General features: G+C 41.0%; 1 protein-coding gene across 5 annotated transcripts in view; it reads left to right on the top strand.

Annotated features, from left to right (window-relative positions):
• Positions 1-21,849, top strand: part of ptprq (protein tyrosine phosphatase receptor type Q) — a 171,284-nt gene that overhangs the window by 36,161 nt on the left and 113,274 nt on the right. For all 5 annotated transcript variants that reach the window (XM_059978394.1, XM_059978390.1, XM_059978391.1 and 2 more), the window contains exons 17-21: positions 85-250; positions 2,897-3,057; positions 3,729-3,837; positions 15,158-15,384; positions 17,924-17,993. In XM_059978394.1, coding sequence (XP_059834377.1) covers positions 85-250; positions 2,897-3,057; positions 3,729-3,837; positions 15,158-15,384; positions 17,924-17,993 — 733 coding nt within the window. The remainder of the gene's footprint in view (positions 1-84; positions 251-2,896; positions 3,058-3,728; positions 3,838-15,157; positions 15,385-17,923; positions 17,994-21,849) is intronic.

Raw genomic sequence — 21,849 nt, forward strand, 5'->3', positions numbered from 1 at the left:
ATAAATAAGGCAAAATTACCAATGGCATACAGCAGCTAAAACTAAGTATTGCTGACAAAATTGTACTTTTATTTTTCTACACAGTTATGGTATAATATTCCAGGGACCAATGAAACAACGTATAGAACAACTTTACGTGGCAATAATTTCAGGATCAAAGATTTAATTCCAGGAGTAGAATATGTTTTCCAAATAAAAACGGTTAAAGGCATGGATGTGAGTGAAGTGATTGAGAAGAGGTTAAAAACAAGTAAGAGCCTGGAATGTTTTTTTTAATCTCCTCTTTCCTCAAATCAGTTTTCAATGATGGTGTTTCTGTTAGATTTTTTTTTCATGCCTGTCTTTAAAGTTTAGAGAAGCTCCAGAAACTTTGTAAAGAATTTCTACTAAAATTAAAACTTGATTCAAGAGAAGACCATCGTGCAAAAAGCAAAATTTTCACACCTGATATTCTAAATCAATTTACAACCAATGAGATTCTTTCAAAGTAATTTTGGAGGACCAGGTGCAGCCACAGAGTTAAGATATATCGGACCTCTTGGGTAGGCAAAGTGTTATGAAAGACAAAGAATTCCTCCAGGATGATTTATTTGATTTTCTATTTGCACACAATTTATAAACGTTGACATTTTCACTTGCTTGGATCATCTTAGCACAAAGCCAGCAAAGTGATCAGTGATGAAGGGCAGTTTTTTTTCCGCAGTTTTGTGAAGACCTATTTATGAAAACAGATTAAAATCATATACCTTTCCTTGTTCAGGTAAGGGAACCGTTGCCAGAATATCAAGGGTGGATGCGTTTTCATGCTGAGACATCATGTCTCCCTCCCCATTCTCCTCCTTCAGCTCCTTGTGGTGGTCTGCATGCCGATAGATACACCAGCTACGTTGCATTCCAATGGAAATGCAAAACGAATGGTCTGTGCAGAAGTCTTTGTCATTAGAGACCTTTAACACTTTAACACTGCCGCAATATTCCCTGTAGTGCCTTTCAACTTGCTGTTAGTTATTTACTTAAGCCCCATCATCCCCACTGGGGCACACTCCACTGGCAGTAGCTTGCCTGAGTCCTTTGATCTGGGCCAGTCTACCAAGTTGTCTCCAGGTATAGCCCATCTTCTTGGCTTATCCTTCCTCTCCCAGGGATAAAGCCTTTGGAGTTTCTGTTGGCATTTCTGTAGCACCGTGTTTTTACAAGATGGGGTTACTGGTCCCATGACCAGCCCTCCTCCTCTCACAGCTGGGCTTGGGACCTTCCATGCCAGAGTTATTTTCAATTTGAGGCAACTAAAAAAAAGTGTGCACTTTGTTGAATTATGCAAATAGAACGATTCTCAGGAAAATAATCGATAATAGTTGATTGTGCTCACAATGGTTAAACAATTGACATTAATGTGTTCAGTTTCTAGCTGACAATTTTCAATTTGATTCTGAATATAGTTTTCAATTCTATGATCTAACTTTGCGCTTGTTCCTCCTTGGTATCATTTTTTGCCATATATTTTGTATCTTATCCTCATTATTATCCTCTCTTCCTGGGACATTTAATGAAAAATCCTAAAAAATCATTTTCTAAAATCATTTTCAATTATCTATAAAAAAAAAGTCAATGTGCTTGCCCTGAGGTTGGTGAATAGGGAGATGACATCCTTGCCTACCTCAGTCAGGCACAAAATACAGGAGGCGAGATGTTAACATGTAACTATACAAGTCATTGGTGAGACCACACTTGGAGTACTGTGCACACATCTGGTTGCCTAGCTATGGAAAGAATGTCTTAAGCCAGTAGGTGTGCAGAAAAGATTCAGGACGATGTTACTGGGAATGGAGAGGCTAGATAGGCTGGGGTATTTATTTCCCTTTGAGCAAAGAAGGTGGTGACCTTATAGTGGCATTAAAAAATCATAAGGTGCATAGACCTGGTAGATGATCAGTCACAGGGTAGGGAAGTTTAAACTCAGAGAACACTGATATAAGGTGAAAGGGTGATATAAGGTGATTTAATAGATAACTGAGAAGAAACTTTTTCATACAGCGTGGAGGGTATATGGAATGAGATGCAAGAGGAAGCTCTAGAAATGGGTACAGTTACAATGTTTAAAATACTTTTAAATAGGTACGGTAGATGGATAGAAAACACTCATAGAGTTACTGGCCAAATGTATTGTCTTGGTCAGCACGTATATATGAATTGGGCCAAGGGCCCAATTCCCAGGTTGTATTACTCTATGACATTTTATGACTTTAAAATGGGAGTTAAAATATGTTGAGCAACACATACAAAACGCTGGAGGAACTCTACAGGTCAGGCAGCGTCTATGGAAATGAATAAACAGTCAATGTTTTAGGCTGAGACCCTTCTTCAGGACTGAGAAGGAAGGGAGAAGTTGCCAGAATAAATCCTTACCCCGGGAGGGTAAGGAGGTTAGCTGGAAGGTGAAAGGTGAAGCCAGGAAGGAGGGAAAAGTCAAGGGCTGCAAAGAAGGAATCTGATAGGGGAGGACAGTGGACAATAGGAGAAAAGGAAGAAGGAGGAGACCCAGGGGAAAGTAATAGGCAGGTGAGAAGAGGCAAAAGGTCAGAGTGGGGAGTAGACGGGGGTGGAATTTGTTTACTGGATGGAGAAATCGATATTCATGCCTCCAGGTTGGAGACTACCCAGATAGAATATAAGATGTTGCTGTTCCACCCTGAGGATAGTCTTAACTTGGCACAAGTGCAGGCCCTGGATCATATTGTGGTCTGATTTTCATCAGCCATCTAACACTGCTTTATCTAATGAGTCCAATTAATCTCGACTGAGCAACAGTGCAATAAATTGATTAATATTTTTCCACTATAGTACAATTGCTTAATTTTCATTGAAGCTTATGATAAAAATTTCCATTTATTTCAAGAACCTGAAAAACCTCAAATGTTGGAAGTTTCAAATATTTTTGCCAGAGGATTTACTTTACGCTGGAGAGCACCTATTGGAAATAATGGTAATTACAAAGTGGAACTCATTCCAGACCAAGGGTTTGTTAATATCACAAACCTGGGGAACGGCAGCTTCAAGGTATAACTTTCATGATGCCTATCATAATTAGTGCTTCTTAAAATTCTTCCATAGCTGTGTTTATATCCATGTTTCGAGGTAGAACTGCACCAGGTCTACTGAAAATAAGATTATTTTTGCTTCACGTAGTTTTGCCAATTTTGGGAAAGTGTGTAGGATAATGTCCAAGATTTACTTCATTCTAAATATCCAGCTAGTCATGAATAGTGTAACACAGTGGTATGGTGATATTCAGCACAATGAGATCAATTACGTACCTGGCTAGCAAGTTCCTTAAATATTTAATGACATGACTAGTATCACAACCCGGTCAACAGAGCACAGCCAAATTTGTCCGACTGAGGTGAAATGTAAAATGCAATAATGACGAAACTGCTCATTTTATCTTTCACTGCATTCATATTTGGATCTGCAAAGACAAAGGTACTTTTTCTGTAAAATCATAACTGTTTCATAGTTAGTGATTTATTTGTACTATACATAAGTTGGTCAACTGTCTACTGAAACTGAGAACAACCCTAAGGAGAAAGCAGTTGCAAGTGAATGAATTAAAATTGATCTTAGGAAATTAGTTAGAAATGGTTACCAATATAAGCTTAGTAAGAACGAGTATTTATTGGAATTTCGTATCAATTGTATCTCATATTTTGTTTTTGTATCATTCATTCTAGGCTGATGTTTTTGATGCTACCCCAGGTATAAAGTACACTGCCACGGTCTCCTCGGTCTCTTCATCATTCAGCAAGTCTGTCAGCAGATCGTTTACGACAAATGAAACTTGTAAGTGAACTTGTGATGTTCAATAACTTGGGCCAAACGGTACATCCTTCAGCTGATTTTAAGTGAAGCTAAAAGTATGTTTTGCAAAGATTTAAGAAACAACAGCTTTGTAAGTATTTTGAGTATTTACGTGAATTCAGCTTATAGAAGAGATAGTAACGTCTGGAGAGCAATTGGTTTTAAAGCAGTTTTAATATGTTCTGCTTGTGAAAGGTAGTGAGCCAGATATTCTGTTACATAGCAGAAGGGTTCTTGATGTTCCATGATAGAAGTTTGCAGAAACCTAATTGCAAAGTTCAAGCAGGTACCTGGTTGCCAGTGGCTTATTTCCTTATGTTAGATGCTCTGAAGTCTCTTTTGGTCAGGGTTGATCTTGGATGTTGGTTCCTAGTTGTCTAAATTTGCAAAGCCAGGGCAGTTCAATATGGAGAGCAAGCTGTTGCTGATGTAGCAGGCTCCCCCTCTCACACATCTGGTGAATGCAAAGATATGGCAGAGACTGATACAGTTTGGCACCAGAAGCATCACAGGAGTTGCCACTCTGCATTGAACTCAATGTAGGACTGCCTTAGGGACTCCAACTCCAGAATTTTCCCTCGGGGTTTACTCCTGAAGCCTCCCCATGAGTGGGTGTAACACCTGGGCAGCGGAGGCTTGAGATCAGAGTTTTCCTTCTCCTAGATAAGCTGCCAATCATGGCTTATGAGCCCCATCTGCCCAAAGCAACTAGTTTGAAGGCGCCAGCAAAGTGCCTGTGTGCCTTTTACTGTCGGTAGAAATGGTTCTGGTGGTCTTAGTAGCTAGGCCAAATGTGAAAGCGAGGAGCTGGACTTAGTCGTCAGAGGTTATCGGAGGTAAACATCACTGTGAGCATTTAATAGGTAGTGGAAGCTTATCACTACTGCTTCCCCCAGCTATAACAACCTTAAGGAGCCAAATACTTTTTGCTGGCCCTCCCATAATGTTGGGAATATGTGCATGGAGGCCACTGGACATGTGTTTTGATGTCAAACTCCATGCAGGACCTGACTTTTGCAAAATTGTACTGTGAAGGTGAGGTCCAACTTGGGCACAGGCATCACACAATTAAGTAGTGGTCTGAGTAGGTATTCTTGTACTTGAAGGTTGAACAAACCTCTGCTGATTTATTTACTGAATGAGACAAACAAAGGTCAATGTGACATCTGAACCATAACACCCTCAACAATAATGACCTGTGGTGAGACCTGGACCACTTTCCGTTTCTCAGAAACTGCCTCTCAATAAAGGCAGATATAAACGATGAATTTACCATTGTTGCAGTGTGAGGGATTCACTGAATACCTGTGCCAACCGCTTGGCTGAGATGTTCAACCGTATTTCCAGTCTCTCCTGCTGTAGTTGGAGGTTCCCACCTGCTTCAAAAGGGCAATTATCTGACCAGTGTCCAAGAATAGAAGAGTGAGCTGTCTCGATGAAAATCAGCCAGTGGCACTCGTGTCTACTATGATGAAGTGCTTGGAGAGGTTGGTCCTGGGCAGAATTAACTCCACCTTAAGCAAGTACCTGGATCTACTGAAATTTGCCTATTGCCATAATAGGTCCACTGTAGATGCAATCACATTGGCTCTCCATTTGGCCTTGATCACCTGGACAATAGTAATATTTATGTCCGGATGCTGTTTATTGACTACAGCTCAATGCTCAACACCATCATACTCTCAGTACTAATTAATAAGCTCCAAAGTCCAAGCTCTGTACCTCTGCAACTCTGTTCTTGACTTCCTCATCGGGAAACCACTGCTAGTGTGGATTAGAAATAACATCTCCTTCTCACTGACAATCAGCTTTGGCCCACCTCAAGGATATGTGCTTTGCCCACTGCTTTACTCTCTCTACACCCACAACCGCGTGGATAGATAGCTCAAATGCCATCTATAAATTTGCCGATGACCCAACTGTTGTTGGCAGAATTTCAGATGAGGACGAGGAGGCATACAGGAGTGAGATATATCATCTGGTTGAGTGGTGTTGCAACAACAACCTTGCACTCGACGTCAGTAAGATCAAGGAATTGATTGTGATGTTCAGGAAAAAGAAGTTGAAGGAGCACACATCAGGTCATCAAGGGACCAGCAGTGGAAAGTAGAGTAGTTTCAAGTTCCTGAACATTGACATCTGTGAAGAGCTATCCTGGTCCCAATATATTGATGCAATTCCGAAGAATTGAAAAGACAGTGACTATATTTCATTTGGAGTTTGAGGAGATATGGTATGTCATTAAAGACACTCACAAATTATACACATTACTGTAGAGAACTTTCTGACTGGTTACATCACCATCTGGTATCAAAGAGCTACTGCACAGTATTGGAAACACCTGTAGAAAGCTGGAAACTCAGCCAGTTCTATCATGGGCACTGTCCTCCCCATCATCAAGGACATCTTCAAGAGACGATGCCTCAGAAAAGGTGGCATCCATCATTAAGAACCCACATCACCCTGGACATGCCCTCTTCTCATTGCTACCATCAGGGAGGAGGTGCAGGAGTCTGAAGACACACGCTCTCAATGTCTTAGGAACAGCTTCTTCCCCTCTGCCATCAGATCATTAGATTTCTCAGCAGATATGAAGCTGGGTACAGTACATTTCCTCACTATTTTTATGTCTCTTTTTGCACTATTTATGGGCGGTGTGTTTGTGTACTAAACCCTCAATCTCAAATTCTCTACCAGAGGGCTGGGAGTTTGAGGGTTCAGCACAGTATCCTTGTTGTTCCTAGTGGTGCATTCTTAGACCATAAGATGATAAGACATAGGAGCAGAATTAGGCCATTCAGTCCATCAAGTCTGCTCTGCCATTTCATCATGGCTGATCCCAGATCCCATTCAACCCCATACACCTGCTCTCTCACCGTATCCCTTGATACCCCGACCAATCAGAAATCTATCAACTTTTGCTTCAAATATACCCATGGACTTGGCCTCCACCACAATCTGTGTAGAGTATTCCATAGATTCACCATTCTGACTGAAAAAACAAAAAATCCTCTTTACTTCTGTTCTAAAAGGTCGCCCCTCAATTTTGAGGCTGTGTGCTCTAGTTCTGGATACCTCCACCAGAGGGAATATCCTCTCCACGTCCACCTTATCTAGATCTTTCAACATACGGTAAGTTTCAATGAGATCTCCCCGACATTCTTCTAAATTCCAGTGAGTACAGGCCCAAAGCGGCCAAATGCTCCTCATCGGTTAACCCCTTCATTCCTGGAATCATCCTTATGAACCTCCTCTGGACTCTCTCCAATGGCAATACATCCCTTCGGAGATATGGGGCCCAAAACTGTTGACAAAACTCTAAGTGTGGCCTGATTAGTGTCTTACAAAGCTTCAGTGTTTCTATTCCTCTTGAAATAAATGCCAACATTGCATTTGCCTTCTTTACCACAGACTCAACCTGTAAATTAACCTTCTGGGAGTCTTGCACGAGGACTCCTATGTCCCATTGTACCCCTGATGTTTGAATTTTCTCCTCATTTAGATAATAGTCTGCACTATTGTTCCTTTTACCAAAATGCATTATCATGTATTTCCTGACACTGCATTCCACCTGCCACTTTCTTGCTCATCTTTCCAATTTGCCTAAATCTTGCTGCAATCACATTGCTTCCTCACCACCACCTACCCCTCCAGCTATCTTCATATCACCTGCAAGCTTTGCCAAAAAGCCACCAATTCCACTATCTAAATCACTGACAAACAATGTGAAAAGTAGCAAATCCAGTGCTGATCCCTGTGGAGCACCATTAGTTACTAGCAGCCAACCAGAAAAGTCCCCTTTTATTCCCACTCACTGCCTCCTGCCTGCCAGGCAGGAATTCCTCTTAACTATGCCAGTATATTTCATGTAACACCACAGGATTTTATCTTGTTAAGTCGCCTCATGTGAGGCACCTTATCAACTGCCTTCTGAAAATCTAAGTAAATGACATCTACTACCTCTCCTTTGTCCACCCTGCTTGTTACTTCCTCAAAGAATTCTACCACATTCATCAGGAAAGATTTCCCTTTACAGAATCCATGCTGACTTTGACTTATTTTATCATTGGCCTCCAAGTACCCCGAAACCTCATCCTTACTAATGGACTCCAACACTTTCCCAACCACTGAAGTTAGGCTAACTGGCCTATAGTTTCCTCTCCTTTGTCTTCCTCCCTTCTTAAAAACTGGAGTGACATTTGCAATTTTCCAGGGACTATGCTAGAGTCAAATGAATCTTGAAAGATCATGACCAATGCATCCATTATCTCTTCAGCAATCTCTTTCAGGACTCTGAGTTGTAGTCCATCTGGTCCAGATGACTTATACATCTTATGACCTTCCAGTTTACCTAGAACTTTTTCCTTTGTAATAGCAGTGGCACTCATTCCTGCTCCCTAACACTCATGGACTTCTGGCATACAGCTAGAGTCTTCCACAGTCTGCCCCTATATCTTACAGTCTTGTGATAAAGACTAGACCAAGATCTTAGATGTTGTTCCCAGGATTGTGGAGCCTCTCTCCCAATCCAGGTGTCACAATCCCAAGTGCTCCTCTCACCACCGGAATTACTCTGGCTTTAACCTTCCACATCCTTTCTACCTGCTTTTTCAAGTCCTGGTATTTCTTCAGCTTCTCATATTCCTTCTTCCTGATGTTACTGTCATTCAGGATTGCCACATCTATTACTATTGCTTTCATCTGTTCCTTGTATGGTATTACTAAGTCTGTTTGGTTAGCCGGTACTTGCTCATCAGTCTGTATTTGGAAGTCCCACAGGATCTTAGCTCTGTCAGTCTCCAGTACCTTCTAAGGTGTTTCCCATTTGGACCTGGGAATGTCCAATCCACATTCAGCGCAGATGTTCATTACACAATTCCTGCAACTTGGTTGTGCCATTCAGAGTATGCTGTTCCTGCCCACATCTTGCACCCTGCTGGTATGTGCTGGAGGCTTTCAACGGATTCTTGCACAGTCTGCATCTTGGGTCTTGTCTGGTGTGATAGACCCCTGTTTCTATTGCTGTTGTGCTCAGCGCCTGTTCTTCTGCAGTCAGGAGTAGTGCCTTTGTGCCGTCCCTCTGCCCTGTCATTTCCAGCCATTGGTAGGACTTCCTTATGTCAGCCTCCTCTGATATCTGGTGATGCTACATCTATGCAGTGGTTTGTCCCGCCATGGCCTCTGGTCCTCTGGCTCTGCTTCCATTTCCATGTCCCCTGCCTGCTGTCTGAGGTATTCTCCTTGCGGGTTATCCTTAGGGCCCATCTTCCTGACAAACTCATCAATGTTTCACATTTCTTCCAGGACTGTGGCCTTGACACTTCCAAGTCCCCGTCCTCCTTTATTCCAGAGGGTGTACAGTCGCTCGAGGTTGGTCAATCCTCATGTATTGTTAGTAGTTTCGGGTTGTTGATGTTAGCGGCTTCCAGTTCGTTCCTTGGTCAGAACACTATTGTGACTCACCCTACCATTCATCAGATAGCAAACACGAGGAAATCTGCAGATGCTGGAAATTCAAACAATGCACACAAAATGCTGGTGGAATACAGCAGGCTTACCCTATCCCTGATGTATTCAGTTGTTTTTTTTTCTCTCTCTCTGCCTGTTCTCCATCTCCCTTTGGTGCTCCCCCTCTCCCTTTCTTTCTCCCGAGGCCTCCCGTCCTATGATCCTTTCCCTTCTCCAGCTCTGTATCACTTTCGCCAATCACCTTTCCAGCTCTTAGCTTCATCACATCCCTCCGGTCTTCTCCTATCATTACACATTTCCCCCTCCCCCCCAATACTTTAAAATCTCTTAGTATCTCTCCTTTCAGTTATTCCTGACGAAGGGTCTCAGCGCGAAACGTCGACAGTGCTTCTCCTTATAGATGCTGCCTGGCCTGATGTGTTCCACCAGCATTTTGTGTGTGTTGTTAGTCATCAGATATATATATCAAAGCTCAAGGTAATGTTCAAAATAAATATTATTATCAAAGCACTGTACATATATATGTCACCATATACAACCCTGAGATTCTTTTTCCCGTGAGCATACTCAGCAAATCTATAGAATAGTAGCTATAACAGGATCAGTGAAAGATCAACCAGAGTCCAGCCAGACAACAAACTGTGCAAATGCAAATATATATAAACAGCAATAAATAATGACAACATGATTATAACAAGTTAAAGAGTTCTTAAAGTGAGATAATTGGTTGTGTAATATCTCAATGGATGGGAAAATGAGTGTATTTATGCCCTTTGTTCAAGAGCCTGATAATTGAGGGGTAGTAACTGTTCTTGAGCCTGGTGGTGTGAGTCCTGGGTCTGTTGTACCTTCTATCTGATGTCAGCAGTGTAAAAGGGCACAGCCTGGGTGGTGAAGATCTATGGTGATGGATGCTGCCATATATATTTCTTACCGTAATTTATAGTTTTTAAATTATTTGTATGCATTGTACTGCTACCACTTAACAACAAATTTCACAACATATACCAGTAATATTAAACCTGATTTTCTGTTTCTGATTTATCCCTGTGTAACCTAAAGCCATCTGAAGAAAAGAGTGTTTGGAAGTCGAGATGTTAAACACAACTCAAAGCTCACAGTTTACCAAGCGACAATGATCCTGCCTGTCTTTCTGATTTTGAGACATGGACTACCTGCTGCAGGCACCCCAGAACAACGGAGAGGCAGAATCAATGTTATTTCTTCAAAATCCTCCAAATACATTGGCGGGATATGCAAACCTACACAGCATCCTCTCCCACATCACAACCCCTGCAATGGGATCCTAATTATACTCATTTAACCCTGAGAGGCTGTATTGCTAACATTCCTGACATCAGTCTCCTAAACCAAACACTCTATTCCAAGCTCCATCAGGACAAGAGATTATCAGGTGGACAGAGGAGCCAATTCAAGAATATTTTCAAAGTTTCTTGTGAAAGAATAACATTTAAACCAACTGATAAGAATCCCTTTCCCATAACCATTCCAAATTCAGGATGGCAACGAGAACCTCAAGTCCACTCGTTGGGGCCATCCAGAAGGCCAGTTTAAATGACAGTAGCAACACAGTATCACCCACTCCCCACTATCTTGACTGAACAGCATCTTCTGCTGCATCTGTGACAGAGTCTGTGCATTCCATATTAGCATCATCAACCACCTCAGAACCAAGAGACATAGAATAGGAAGAAGTCATTGTCAAACGAGGAACTGCCTAAGAAAATGCATTAGATGTTGGAACATGTACTGTAAATAGCTTTAGGTAGCAACTTAAAGATCTTGAATTATCTCGAACATGTAATATAATTTTATTGTTTTAAAATATATGCGGTACACATAAGGAATTAATAACTTGATACTTTTTCTAAGCAGTAATTATAGCTTAGTAAAGTATTAAACACTCACTCAGACCCATACAAGTTAATGTGATATTTTCTGGTTCTTTTGCAGTGAGACCAATTCACAAATACTTTTAAGGTCCCATCAATTCAACTGATTGAAGTCTAACAAAAGATAAAAGAATTGGAGTGTAGAAGAATGAGAGTGGACTTGATGGAGGTCTACAAGACTATGAGAGACATAGATAGGGTGGATAGTCAGTACCTGTTTCCCAGGGTGCCAATAACAAACCCCAGAGGGCATATGTACAAAATTAAGGGAGGGAAGTTTAGGGGAGACATCAGGGGTAAGTTTTTTACACAAAGGGTTGTGAGTGCCTGGAATGACTTGCCAGCAATGGTGATGGAGGCTAAAACATTAGGGGTATTTAAGAACCTCTTGGACAGGCACATGGATGAAAGAAAAATGGAGGGTTATGGGATAGGGTGGGTTTAGTACTTTCTTTTAAGGATTATATGGGTGGGCACAACATGGAAGGCTGAAGGGCCTGTACTGTGCTGTAGTGTTCTATGGTTCTATTAGTTACTTGGAAAGTTTTGTGCAAACTAATGGTTAACTAAGGCAGGAGGGTTATTGTTGAAAGCTTCTGGCTATGTTTGTATGTTACTTCTAAATATTGTCTGCAATTATTTGTACTTATTGTAACCTTGGGAATGCACAATGCATTGTGGGGTGGGAATGAGCTTAGAACTTCTAATTTAATCTGATTTTCAGATTAATGGAACCAATTCCAAAATAGATACCCCAAATTTTGTGATATTGGGCCACTTGTCTTTAAAAAAAATCACTGTCATGAATTTATCCCTTTAAGAAGATGTACATGATGAATTGGGCAGAAGCAGTATTATTAATGAACTTATGGGAAGTGGATCAAATCTGGAACTCAGTCTATCCACGGACTGCAAAGGAGATGAGGGAGTACAGGTCTCAGGCAGGGGAACAGTGGCAAGTTTATCAGAGGGAGGAAAAAGTGGGTGAGGAAGTTAACATTGTTCTGGAGTTCCCTATGATATATGGAGACTCTGGTTATGGCAAGGGTGACCAAAAGAAGCACAACACTTTGAGTTCACATAAACCATAAGAATAAATGTGTGGATGCCTTCATCTGTCCTCAGGACTTCTAGTGTTGCATTTTAAAAACATTAAAGTTAACTTTGTTAGGGACGTGGGTGGTAGGATATGTACATATGAATATAATGTTCAAGCATGACTCACTGCCGCATTGAGCCCCAAAAACAAAGGTCATAAGTAACACTCTTTGCTGATGTCATTAGATGCTTGAAATATGATAGGTAAGAAACACCAGTGTTTGAGTGAATTATCATAGGAAATGCCCAGTCTAATTTCCCAAAGGAGACAGCAGATTTTTCCCCCTAATTCATGTAACAACTCCTCAAGCAGTAGCATACATTTTGAAGTAGCAATGTATCTATTTTTCATTTTATGAATAAAAATGAAGGCCAAATATCACAACACAAGATTCTGTGGGGTTCCAAAGGTGACAGCGATGTGCAGCTTCCGCTGATTAAAAGTAGCAGGGTGTTGAAAAGGCATTTTCTTAGTTCCACGGTTTAAAGTTTTCAACAGAACAAATTGCAAAGGAATCAGTTGTACACGGTCATTCAGAAATACAGGTTCAGATTTAATTTATTTATTACATGTACATTGAAACATACTGTGAACAGATGCCCTTTGTCACCTGTGTGCAAAGCAGAGGCCTAAACTGCGGATGTCCTTCATCACCTGTATACACTGCTGGACTTCGAAAGCAGAACACAGCAAGGCTCAAACTAATTTTTTTTTACAGATGTTCTGCTCTGAGCAGAAAATTTTTATGTGGCCTGAAAACTGGGCGGCACTTTAAATGTATATTTTTGTAATATGCATGCTATGAATATTTAAAATGCTAAAAATCACTTACTTCTGATTTCATTTATTAAATGAAATACAGTACACCCAGAGAAAACTTTCCATGTTTCATAAACTGTATCTCATCTGTCTATATTCCATCTAAGCCGCAACAAAGGCTGTGTGCCTGGGAGTATCTTAGTTACTGTGTGGCCTCACACCTGCACAGTTTAGAGGGAACAGTGGATTGCAGAGTGGAAGCCTCGACTCTGGCCTGACCTCTAACAAGTCTCTGCCCCTAATTCCTAACCAATCCCCTAACCCCTTTGTGGTGAACTACATATACCTGTCTGGACACGCCCCCCTGCTGACTGCTCCTGTGGCCCCACCCACTGACCGTGGCTCCTCCCACAGACCCCTGTATAAAGGCGATTGAGGCCTGAGCCCAGCCCTCAGTCTCCAGGATGTAGTATGGTGGTCAACTACTGCTTGTTCTTTCTTCCAGTCAGTAAAAGCCGATATCTCGACCACGTCTCAGAGAGAGTTATTGATGGTGCATCACCCCTCCCTCTCTGCCCCCTAAACCATCCCTACAAACCTAAGTAACATCTAAGTCTGAGGCATGATCTCAACCGGGGTCTTGGCTCAACGCCACCTTGACTGGAAGATGTTGTGAGTGTGATCTGAGTCACTGGATGAAAAGACTCTGAAGCTGGTGATTTGGAGACCTTCATTCATCACGACAAGCAGGCATTCTCCTGGAGACCTTCTTGGTAGAAGGATAAAGACAGCAGAAAGAAAGCAGACTTTGTGACAGGGATCAATATCTAATTTGTAAATTTGCCTACCTTTCCAATAATAGACACTGGGCAAGTATTCTCACTATTTCAAAAGTGTGTAGGAGTTAAGTGAAAGGTTACTGAGGTGAAGGAGAATTTAATTACCAAACACTGAATTTAGAGAAATGAAAGGTGTTCTCTTGAAATATTCAAAATGGTTATGAAGCTTGACCAGGTAGATAAGGAATTGATCTTTGTCCTGTCTCAGTATCCAAATAAGGAACTGTTCATTCAAGACAGGGAAATGCTTTGCTCAGGGAAATGCAATTTTGGAATTCTCTGTCGAAGAGAATGATGGAGGATGTGTTATGTCCAAGACAGAGATCAATAGATTTTTAGATATTAAGGGAATCTGGGAATGTAAGATTAGTGAAGGGAAGTGGTGCCGAGATATTGATTGAGGAGCCAACTATTTCTTATGGCCTTACATGCAGAAGCTGATGTCAAGGATTTGATTGATTTTCCAGAAGCAGTGCAACAGATATATAGTTGGAAGAGGTCAAGTCTGAACTTTTGAGGGACAGTCCCAAATGATGCATATACAGAAGGATAAGTAATTGGACAAATCAGAATGGAACCAGATGATGACAGTAGAGAAGCATTGGAGAAAATGGCAAACCTGCAAGTAGGTGGAGAAGGACAGGAAAGACAAGATTTCTTCACCTAACACAAGTACCATTAGTAACTAAGAGCAGACTTACTTTAGCTTGCCTTATGCAGTAAGGGGAACTGTGGAGTCATAGAAGGATCATAAGCTGCAAGAACAAAGTTTTATTGTTGTCCTTGTGAATTATCTTGGCTTGAAGCGTTGACTGTTTATTCCCATCCATAGATGCTGCCTGACCTGCTGAGCTTCTCCAGCACATTGTGTGTATCACTCTACTTTTACAGCATCTGCAGTACCTCTTGTGTCTAAAGTTTTATTAATGCTGTCTCAATGTATTTATTTGTGACTGCCATATAAAAGGTTCCATCTGCACGGACCTGTCATAGTCTAAAAACACAAGAATTTCTGACTGCTGGCTTAATTTATGTGTTGCCTTGCCACTGGGATGCTTTGAAAGAGCGAATGCACCAGAAATGTGGAATAATTGTATCTAATATCATATTCATCCTTAATGCTATACTGTTCTTTTTCACAAAGTATGTTATATACTTCATCATTCAACAAAATATAGTAATGAAGTATCTCAGTCTGATAAGAAACATGTTCTGTTTAACAGATGCAGTCTCTCCTGATGGTCTTGCAGTCGGCCTCATTGGTGCAACTGCTATAATGCTGATATGGAATGTTCCTTCCCGTCCAAATGGAAGAATTTTATCCTATGTGCTCGAGTACAAAGAGGTTTGTCCTGTTCTGCAAGCCAACTTCATTCAAGTTTCAACACATGCAGACACCACAGAGTTTCTTCTCAACAATCTAAAACCAGGCGCTGCTTATAAGATTCGAGTAAGACCTTTTCTTTTGCTAATTTTTGTAAAAGTAGCCTCGAATGAGTTATTGCAAATCTTATCTGCAATCTGTCTTTACCATAGACAATGCATTACCTATGGCAATGAAATTCACCACAATGTTTCTAATCCATTGGGGTAACAGAGTGATTGGACATTGGCTTGTATACTGTTGCATCCCTAAGTATGAGAGGTATTATTTCTTGGAGTAAGTCAGCTGAACTTTTTTCCATTCTCATCCGCCAACACTGAAACTTTTAATTATGACCAGGTTCCCAAAAATGTGATGAGCTGGAGCTTCTTCAATGCCAAAACATGGTATTAATTAGAAATAACACTTGCAAGAGTATAATCACACAAATATTTGGGTAAGGGTTTCCTCCCTGAATTCCCTAATAAAGAAAGGGAAAATTGGTGAAGGAAGTATTAGTGTAAAGTTTGTGAAAATGACAAGATGATCTGGAGGAGCAAGTAGGAGATGAAAAGAATGGAGACAGATTACAGGCTGGGTGAAGTAACTGGAACTGAAATGTTTGCTTGAGAAGACAGATAGGTACACATAGGGCAAGGCTTTGGGGCTTATGAGCCAAATGCAGGTAGCTGGGATTACTGGGTAGGCACCTGATTGGCATGAACTTGATGGACAAACGGGTCTATATACATGCTGTATCACTTTATGGCTATGACAAAGGTTACATAGGACATTATGAAGATTGACATGTGAAGCAAAGGTAGGAGAGTGGAGTAAAATATAAACGGAGCATCCAGAGGGAAAGTTGAGTTTACAAGGAATAAAATTTAGGAAGACGTCAGGTAGAAGTTAAGTGGGGAGAGAAGGGCTGAGCTTCCATGAACTATGCTAGAGGGGAGTAGAATCCATTTAAAGAGTGATTGATAATCAGTAAAGTTATAAAGAGCAAGTGATCTTCAGAAAGAATAACATATACTGAAAGATTGTTCACTACTTGATCACTTACAATGGCCCAGGTAGTAAAAGTCCTTTTCAATAACCAAGGAGGAGAAGACATGTTTCTCTTCTTGAAGGGCATACAAGATATGTATATTGTCAGTTGTATTTTGTGTATAGACAGAAAATGCTGGAAATGTTCAGAAGATCTGCCAATACAGAGAGAGGAAAAGAATAAACATTTCAGGACTATGATCTTTCATCAGAACTATGTTGGCTTTATATAGCAATAGTAAATGACCATATTTGTGACCAGCTGAGCACCAAATTCGTGAACATACACAGATTAATGAATCACAGTATCTATTTCAGTGCCTATTATTCAGGCTGTTGCAGTGGTGTTCGTCACTGAGATTTTACCAGTGTGCTGTATCTAAAAATAGGAAGTGTGAGTTTTTACCTTGTGACTATTTCAGTAGTTGTTGTTCAGACTGTTCCAGTAGTGCTCTTCACTGGGATTTTAACAGCTTGCGGTATCTAAAGATAGAAGTGTGCCTTTTTACCTTGTGACTGTTCTCCTTTTAAGTATGGAGATAACTATGGTTGCTCTCCAGAGCAGCTTTATCTAAATGTCTTGCAAATTGTTCACAGTTCACTCCCAGTTTGTACTATGTTGATCTTGTACTACCTTGAGTGTCACAGGAGATTACATAAAACAATAGCAGTCACATCACATTTTACCTAGAGTTCTAACTTGCTCATTTCACTTATCTTTTGCATGGTTTGCATATTCTTTCAAAGCAAGAATTTAAAGTCACGGACGTTCCACAAGCAGTTAGAACAACAGTATACATCATGCAATAACACACACAAGATGCTGGTAGAACACATATATCATGCATTGAGTATCAAAATTACCATTGATATTTAGAACAAGGTAAACTACCTGGTCAAATGTAGAAAGATAAAGAACCAAGAACAGATTGACCTTGAAAAATTGCTTTATTAAAAGGATATATATTGAAGTATTCTTGGCTGCAGTTTCTTCTAGTTCCTGCATCACCAGATCCACTCACCTTGCCTTAGGGAAATGCATTATTTCGATATAAATCATTTTTATGAGTTCCGTTTTTCTGGTTGCTTGCTTTAGAATGAAGTCCAGTGATAAATAATGTGCAACTGTTTTGCATTGGATTTGTTCAATTTATGTGTGCATAAGGCCATTTTTTTCTGCCACTAAACAGCAATGCTCACTTTAGTGAAAATGTCTTGTCAAAGTGAGTGTATCTGAATGGACACCATCTATTTCTGTATTCTTTTTGTTTGTTAAATAACAAAGTTTACTTACAAATGTGGTCCAGTAATAAATCTGACATTTTGTTACCCAATTTGTAGCAACATCTCCAACTAAAAAATGTAAAAATCATATGTATTATCCTTTGAGCGGTGCTGTAATTGCAATGTGTGTTTTTCCTTCAATATCTGGTTCAGATTATGAACTTTTTCGTAGTATAACATTTTCATGAAGTTGCTTCTGTTATCATCATAAGTGCTGCCAATTCAGAGATTTAGACTGAATTAATTAAATTAATAAACAGAATTTATTAAATCTGCATTTTTCACCTATTAGGTTGCAGCTGAGAACAGCGCAGGCATCGGAGCTTTTAGTACTTTTCGTCAGGTAGTAACTGCAGAAAGTGGTAAGTCCATTCCATTCAAGTCAACTTAATGTTGTAAATCCATCCTTACTTCATCACTGCTTCAAATTATCAGTATTAAAATCCTCTGTTACTGAACAATGAAGCCCATAACAGAAGAAATAAGACCACAGACTATAAGACATAGGAGCAGAATTCGGCCATTTCACTCATTGAGTCTGCTCTGCCATTCATTTACGGCTGATCCTTTTTTTTCTCCCTTTACTCAGCTCCCACTCCCCAGTCTTCTCCTCATAACCTTTGATACCATGGCCAATCAAGAGCCTATCAACCTCTGCCTTAAATACACCCAGTGACCTGGCCTCCACAGCTGCCTGTGGTAACAAATTCCACAAATTCACCACCATCTGGCTAAAGAAATTTCTCCACATTTCTGTTTTAAATGGATGTCCTTCTATCCTGAGGCTGTGCCCTCTTGTCCTAGACTCCCACACCATGGAAAACATCCTTTCCACATCTTCTCTGTCTAGGCCTTTCAACATTCAAATGATTTCAATGAGATCCCCCCCTCATCCTTCTAAATTCCAGTGAGTACACACCCAGAGCTATCAAATGTTCCCCATAAGATAACCCTTTAATTCCCAGAATCATCCTTGTAAACCTCCTTTGAGCACTCTCCATTGCCAGTACACCTTTTCTTAGATAAGGAGCTGAAAACTGCACACAATACTCAAGGTGAGTCCTCTCCAGTGCCTTATAAAACCTTAGCATCACATCCCTGCTCGTATATTCTAGAGCTCTTGAAATGATTGCTAACATTGCATTTGCCTTCCTCACCACTGACTCAATCTGCAAATTGACCTTTAGGGTGTTCTGCACAAGAACTCTCAAGTCCCTTTGCATCTCAAATTTCTGGATTTTCTCCTTGTTTAGAAAATTTATTTCATCTATCAAAGTGCATGACCATGCATTTTCTGACATTGATATCTTATATGCTACTTTCCTGCCCATTCTCCTAATCAGTTTAAGTACTTCTGCAGCCTGCCTGTTTCCTCAACACTACCTGCCTCTCCACCAGTCTTCGTATCTGCAAACTTGGCAACAAAGCTATCTATTCCATCATTTAAATCATTGATGTACAGCATACAAAGAAGCAGTCCAAATATCTACCCTTGCAGAACACCACTAGTCACTGGCAGCCAACCAGAAAAGCATCCTTTATTCCCACTCGCTGCCTCCTACTAATCAATCATGCTAGTAACTTTTCTGTAATATCATGGGCTCTTAACTTGGTAAGCAGACTCATGTGTGGCACCTTGTCTAAGGCCTTCTGAAAATCCAAATAGACAACATCCACTGCATCCCCTTTATCTATCCTACATATAATCTTCTCAAAGAATTCCAACAGAGTGGAGTGACATTTGTAATTTTCCAGTCCTCTGGAACCATGCCAGTCCAGTGATTCTTGAAAGATCATTACTAGTGTTTCTACAACCTCTACCACTACTTCTTTCAGAATGCTAAGGTGCAGTTCATCTGGTTTGGGTGACTTATGTACCTTTTGGTCTTTCTGATTTTTGAGCACCTTCTCCCTTGAAATAGTAACTGCACTCACTTCTGTTGCCTCACACCCTTCAATACCTTGCACTCTGCTGGTGTCTTCCACCTTTGCCTGCCTTCCCATCCCTCCAATACAATGTGTGATCTTGGACAGTCAGCTCCCAACTACAACCAACCTTCAGCCACGAATCAGTGATGGCCACAACATCATATCCAACAATCTGTAAAAGTGCAACAAGATCATTTTTTAAACTCCATGCATTGAGATTTAACACTTGGAGTACTGTATCTGCTACCCTTTTTGATTCTGCATCTCTAACGCACTGATACACCCCCCGCTGGCTGTAATTTTGTCCTATCATCTGCCTGCCCTTCCTGACAGCTACTTTTGCTTTTTTACCATCCATCCCATTCTGAGTCCCTTCACTCCTATTGCCACCCCCCTGCCAAATTAGTTTAAACTCTCCCCAACAGCTCTAATAAACCTGCCTGTGAGAATATTGGTCCCCCTTGGGTTCAGATGCAACCCATCCTTTTGTACAGGTCATACCTCCCCCAGAAGGAAACCCAATGATCCAAGAACCTGAAGTCATGCCCCCTGCACCAGCTTCTCAGCCACACATTTATCCAACTATCTTCACATCATCTGCAAACTTTGCAATTAAGCCATTAATTCCAGCATCCAAATCATTGACATACAAAGTAAAAAGAATGAGTCCCAACATAGACTCCTTTGGAATACCACTAGCCATCTGCAGCCAATTAGAAAAGGCTATCTGATATTCCCACTCTTTGCCGCCTGCCAATCAGCCACTGCTTTATCCATGTCAGAATCTTTCCTGGAATACTGGACTCATCACTTGTGAAGCAGCCTCATGTGTGGCACCTTGTCACAGGCTTTCTGACAAGGTCTTCATCCAACTGATTCTCTTTTGTTTATCCTGCTTGTTACGTCAAAGAATTCCAACAGATTTTTCAGGCAAGATTTTCCTTTGTGGACTTTAGCCAATTTAATATGAGCCTCCAAGTACCCTGAGACCTCTTCTTTAATAATTGACTCCAAAATCTTCCCAACCATTGAGGTCAGACTAAATAGCCTTTCTTCTGCTTCTCCCTCTTCTTGAAGAGTGGAATAACATTTACAATTTTCAAGTCTTTTGGAACCATTCCAGAATCTAACGATTCTTGAAAGATCATTACTAATACCTCCACAATTTCTTCAGTCACTTCTGGGGTGTACACCTTCTGGTCCAGGTGACTTATCTACCTTCAGACCTTTTAGTTTCCCAAGAACTTTCTAGTTATGGTAACTTCACACATTTCACAGCGCCTGACACCTGGAACTTCCAGCGTACTGCTAGTGTCTTCCACAGTGAAGACTGATGCACAATACTTATTTAGTTCATCTGATTTTTTGATGTCCCCCATTACATCATATAGCGTCTCATAAAGTGAACACATCAACTCAAAAACAGTGCATGTGAATTCTGTAGAACAGTTCCTATTATGAACAATATATGTCATCTGTCACCCATTACATTCCCCTACACAGGTCTCCCCTAGGGTTCACTGAAACTGGCATTGAGTCTGCCTGGAGCTTGTATGAGTTGCCCAGCTCGGGTCCTTTGTGCCCTGGATGGAGTAATAGCTGGTGCCTCTGGTTCATCCAGGAGTGTGCTGACATGTACACAGTCTAGTCTTGATACAGGGGTTATGGTTGTGGAACCATCCAGGTCTTGTTAGGCTTGTTTAAGGTGATCTACAGCAATACAGTCAGGTTTACCCTTCCTGTCTACAATGGCAGTTTTCTCGCTCCATTTCAAAATACAGAATGGGCCGTCGTAAGGGGCCTTAGTGGGATGCTTATGTGCATCATGGTAGACAAGAACAAAGGGGTGGAGCGTTGGTCAACTGGAACCCAAGAGTGCTGGGAGGTAGGAATAAGTGTAAAAGAACTGAGCTTACTGAAGAGGTGGAACACTGTTGAGAGGCCAACCAGGCAGTTGTGGCATTCAGAATAAAATCACCTGGCACCCATAGCAGCTGCCCATACACCAGCTCAGCTGCAGAGGGCTTTTGGAGCCATTCTTAGACTCACAGGAGATGATTATGTTAACATCCATCCATCAGGGAGGCCCTCAGAGCAGCCTTTAAGGAGGAGTGAATCCAATCACAGAGGCCATTGGACTGCAGGTGATACGCCGTGGTATGAGGCAATTCAACGCTGAGGTTCTGTGCCATTGTGGCCCAGAGGTCTGATGTGAATATAAGTTCAAACTTGCTCGGACTGCAAAAGTTGCTAATGGTGCCCAAACATGAAGGTTAATTTTTGCCAATT

Source organism: Hypanus sabinus, chromosome 8 (genome assembly GCF_030144855.1).
Source record: "Hypanus sabinus isolate sHypSab1 chromosome 8, sHypSab1.hap1, whole genome shotgun sequence".
In the NCBI taxonomy this organism is placed as follows: Eukaryota; Metazoa; Chordata; class Chondrichthyes; order Myliobatiformes; family Dasyatidae; genus Hypanus; species Hypanus sabinus.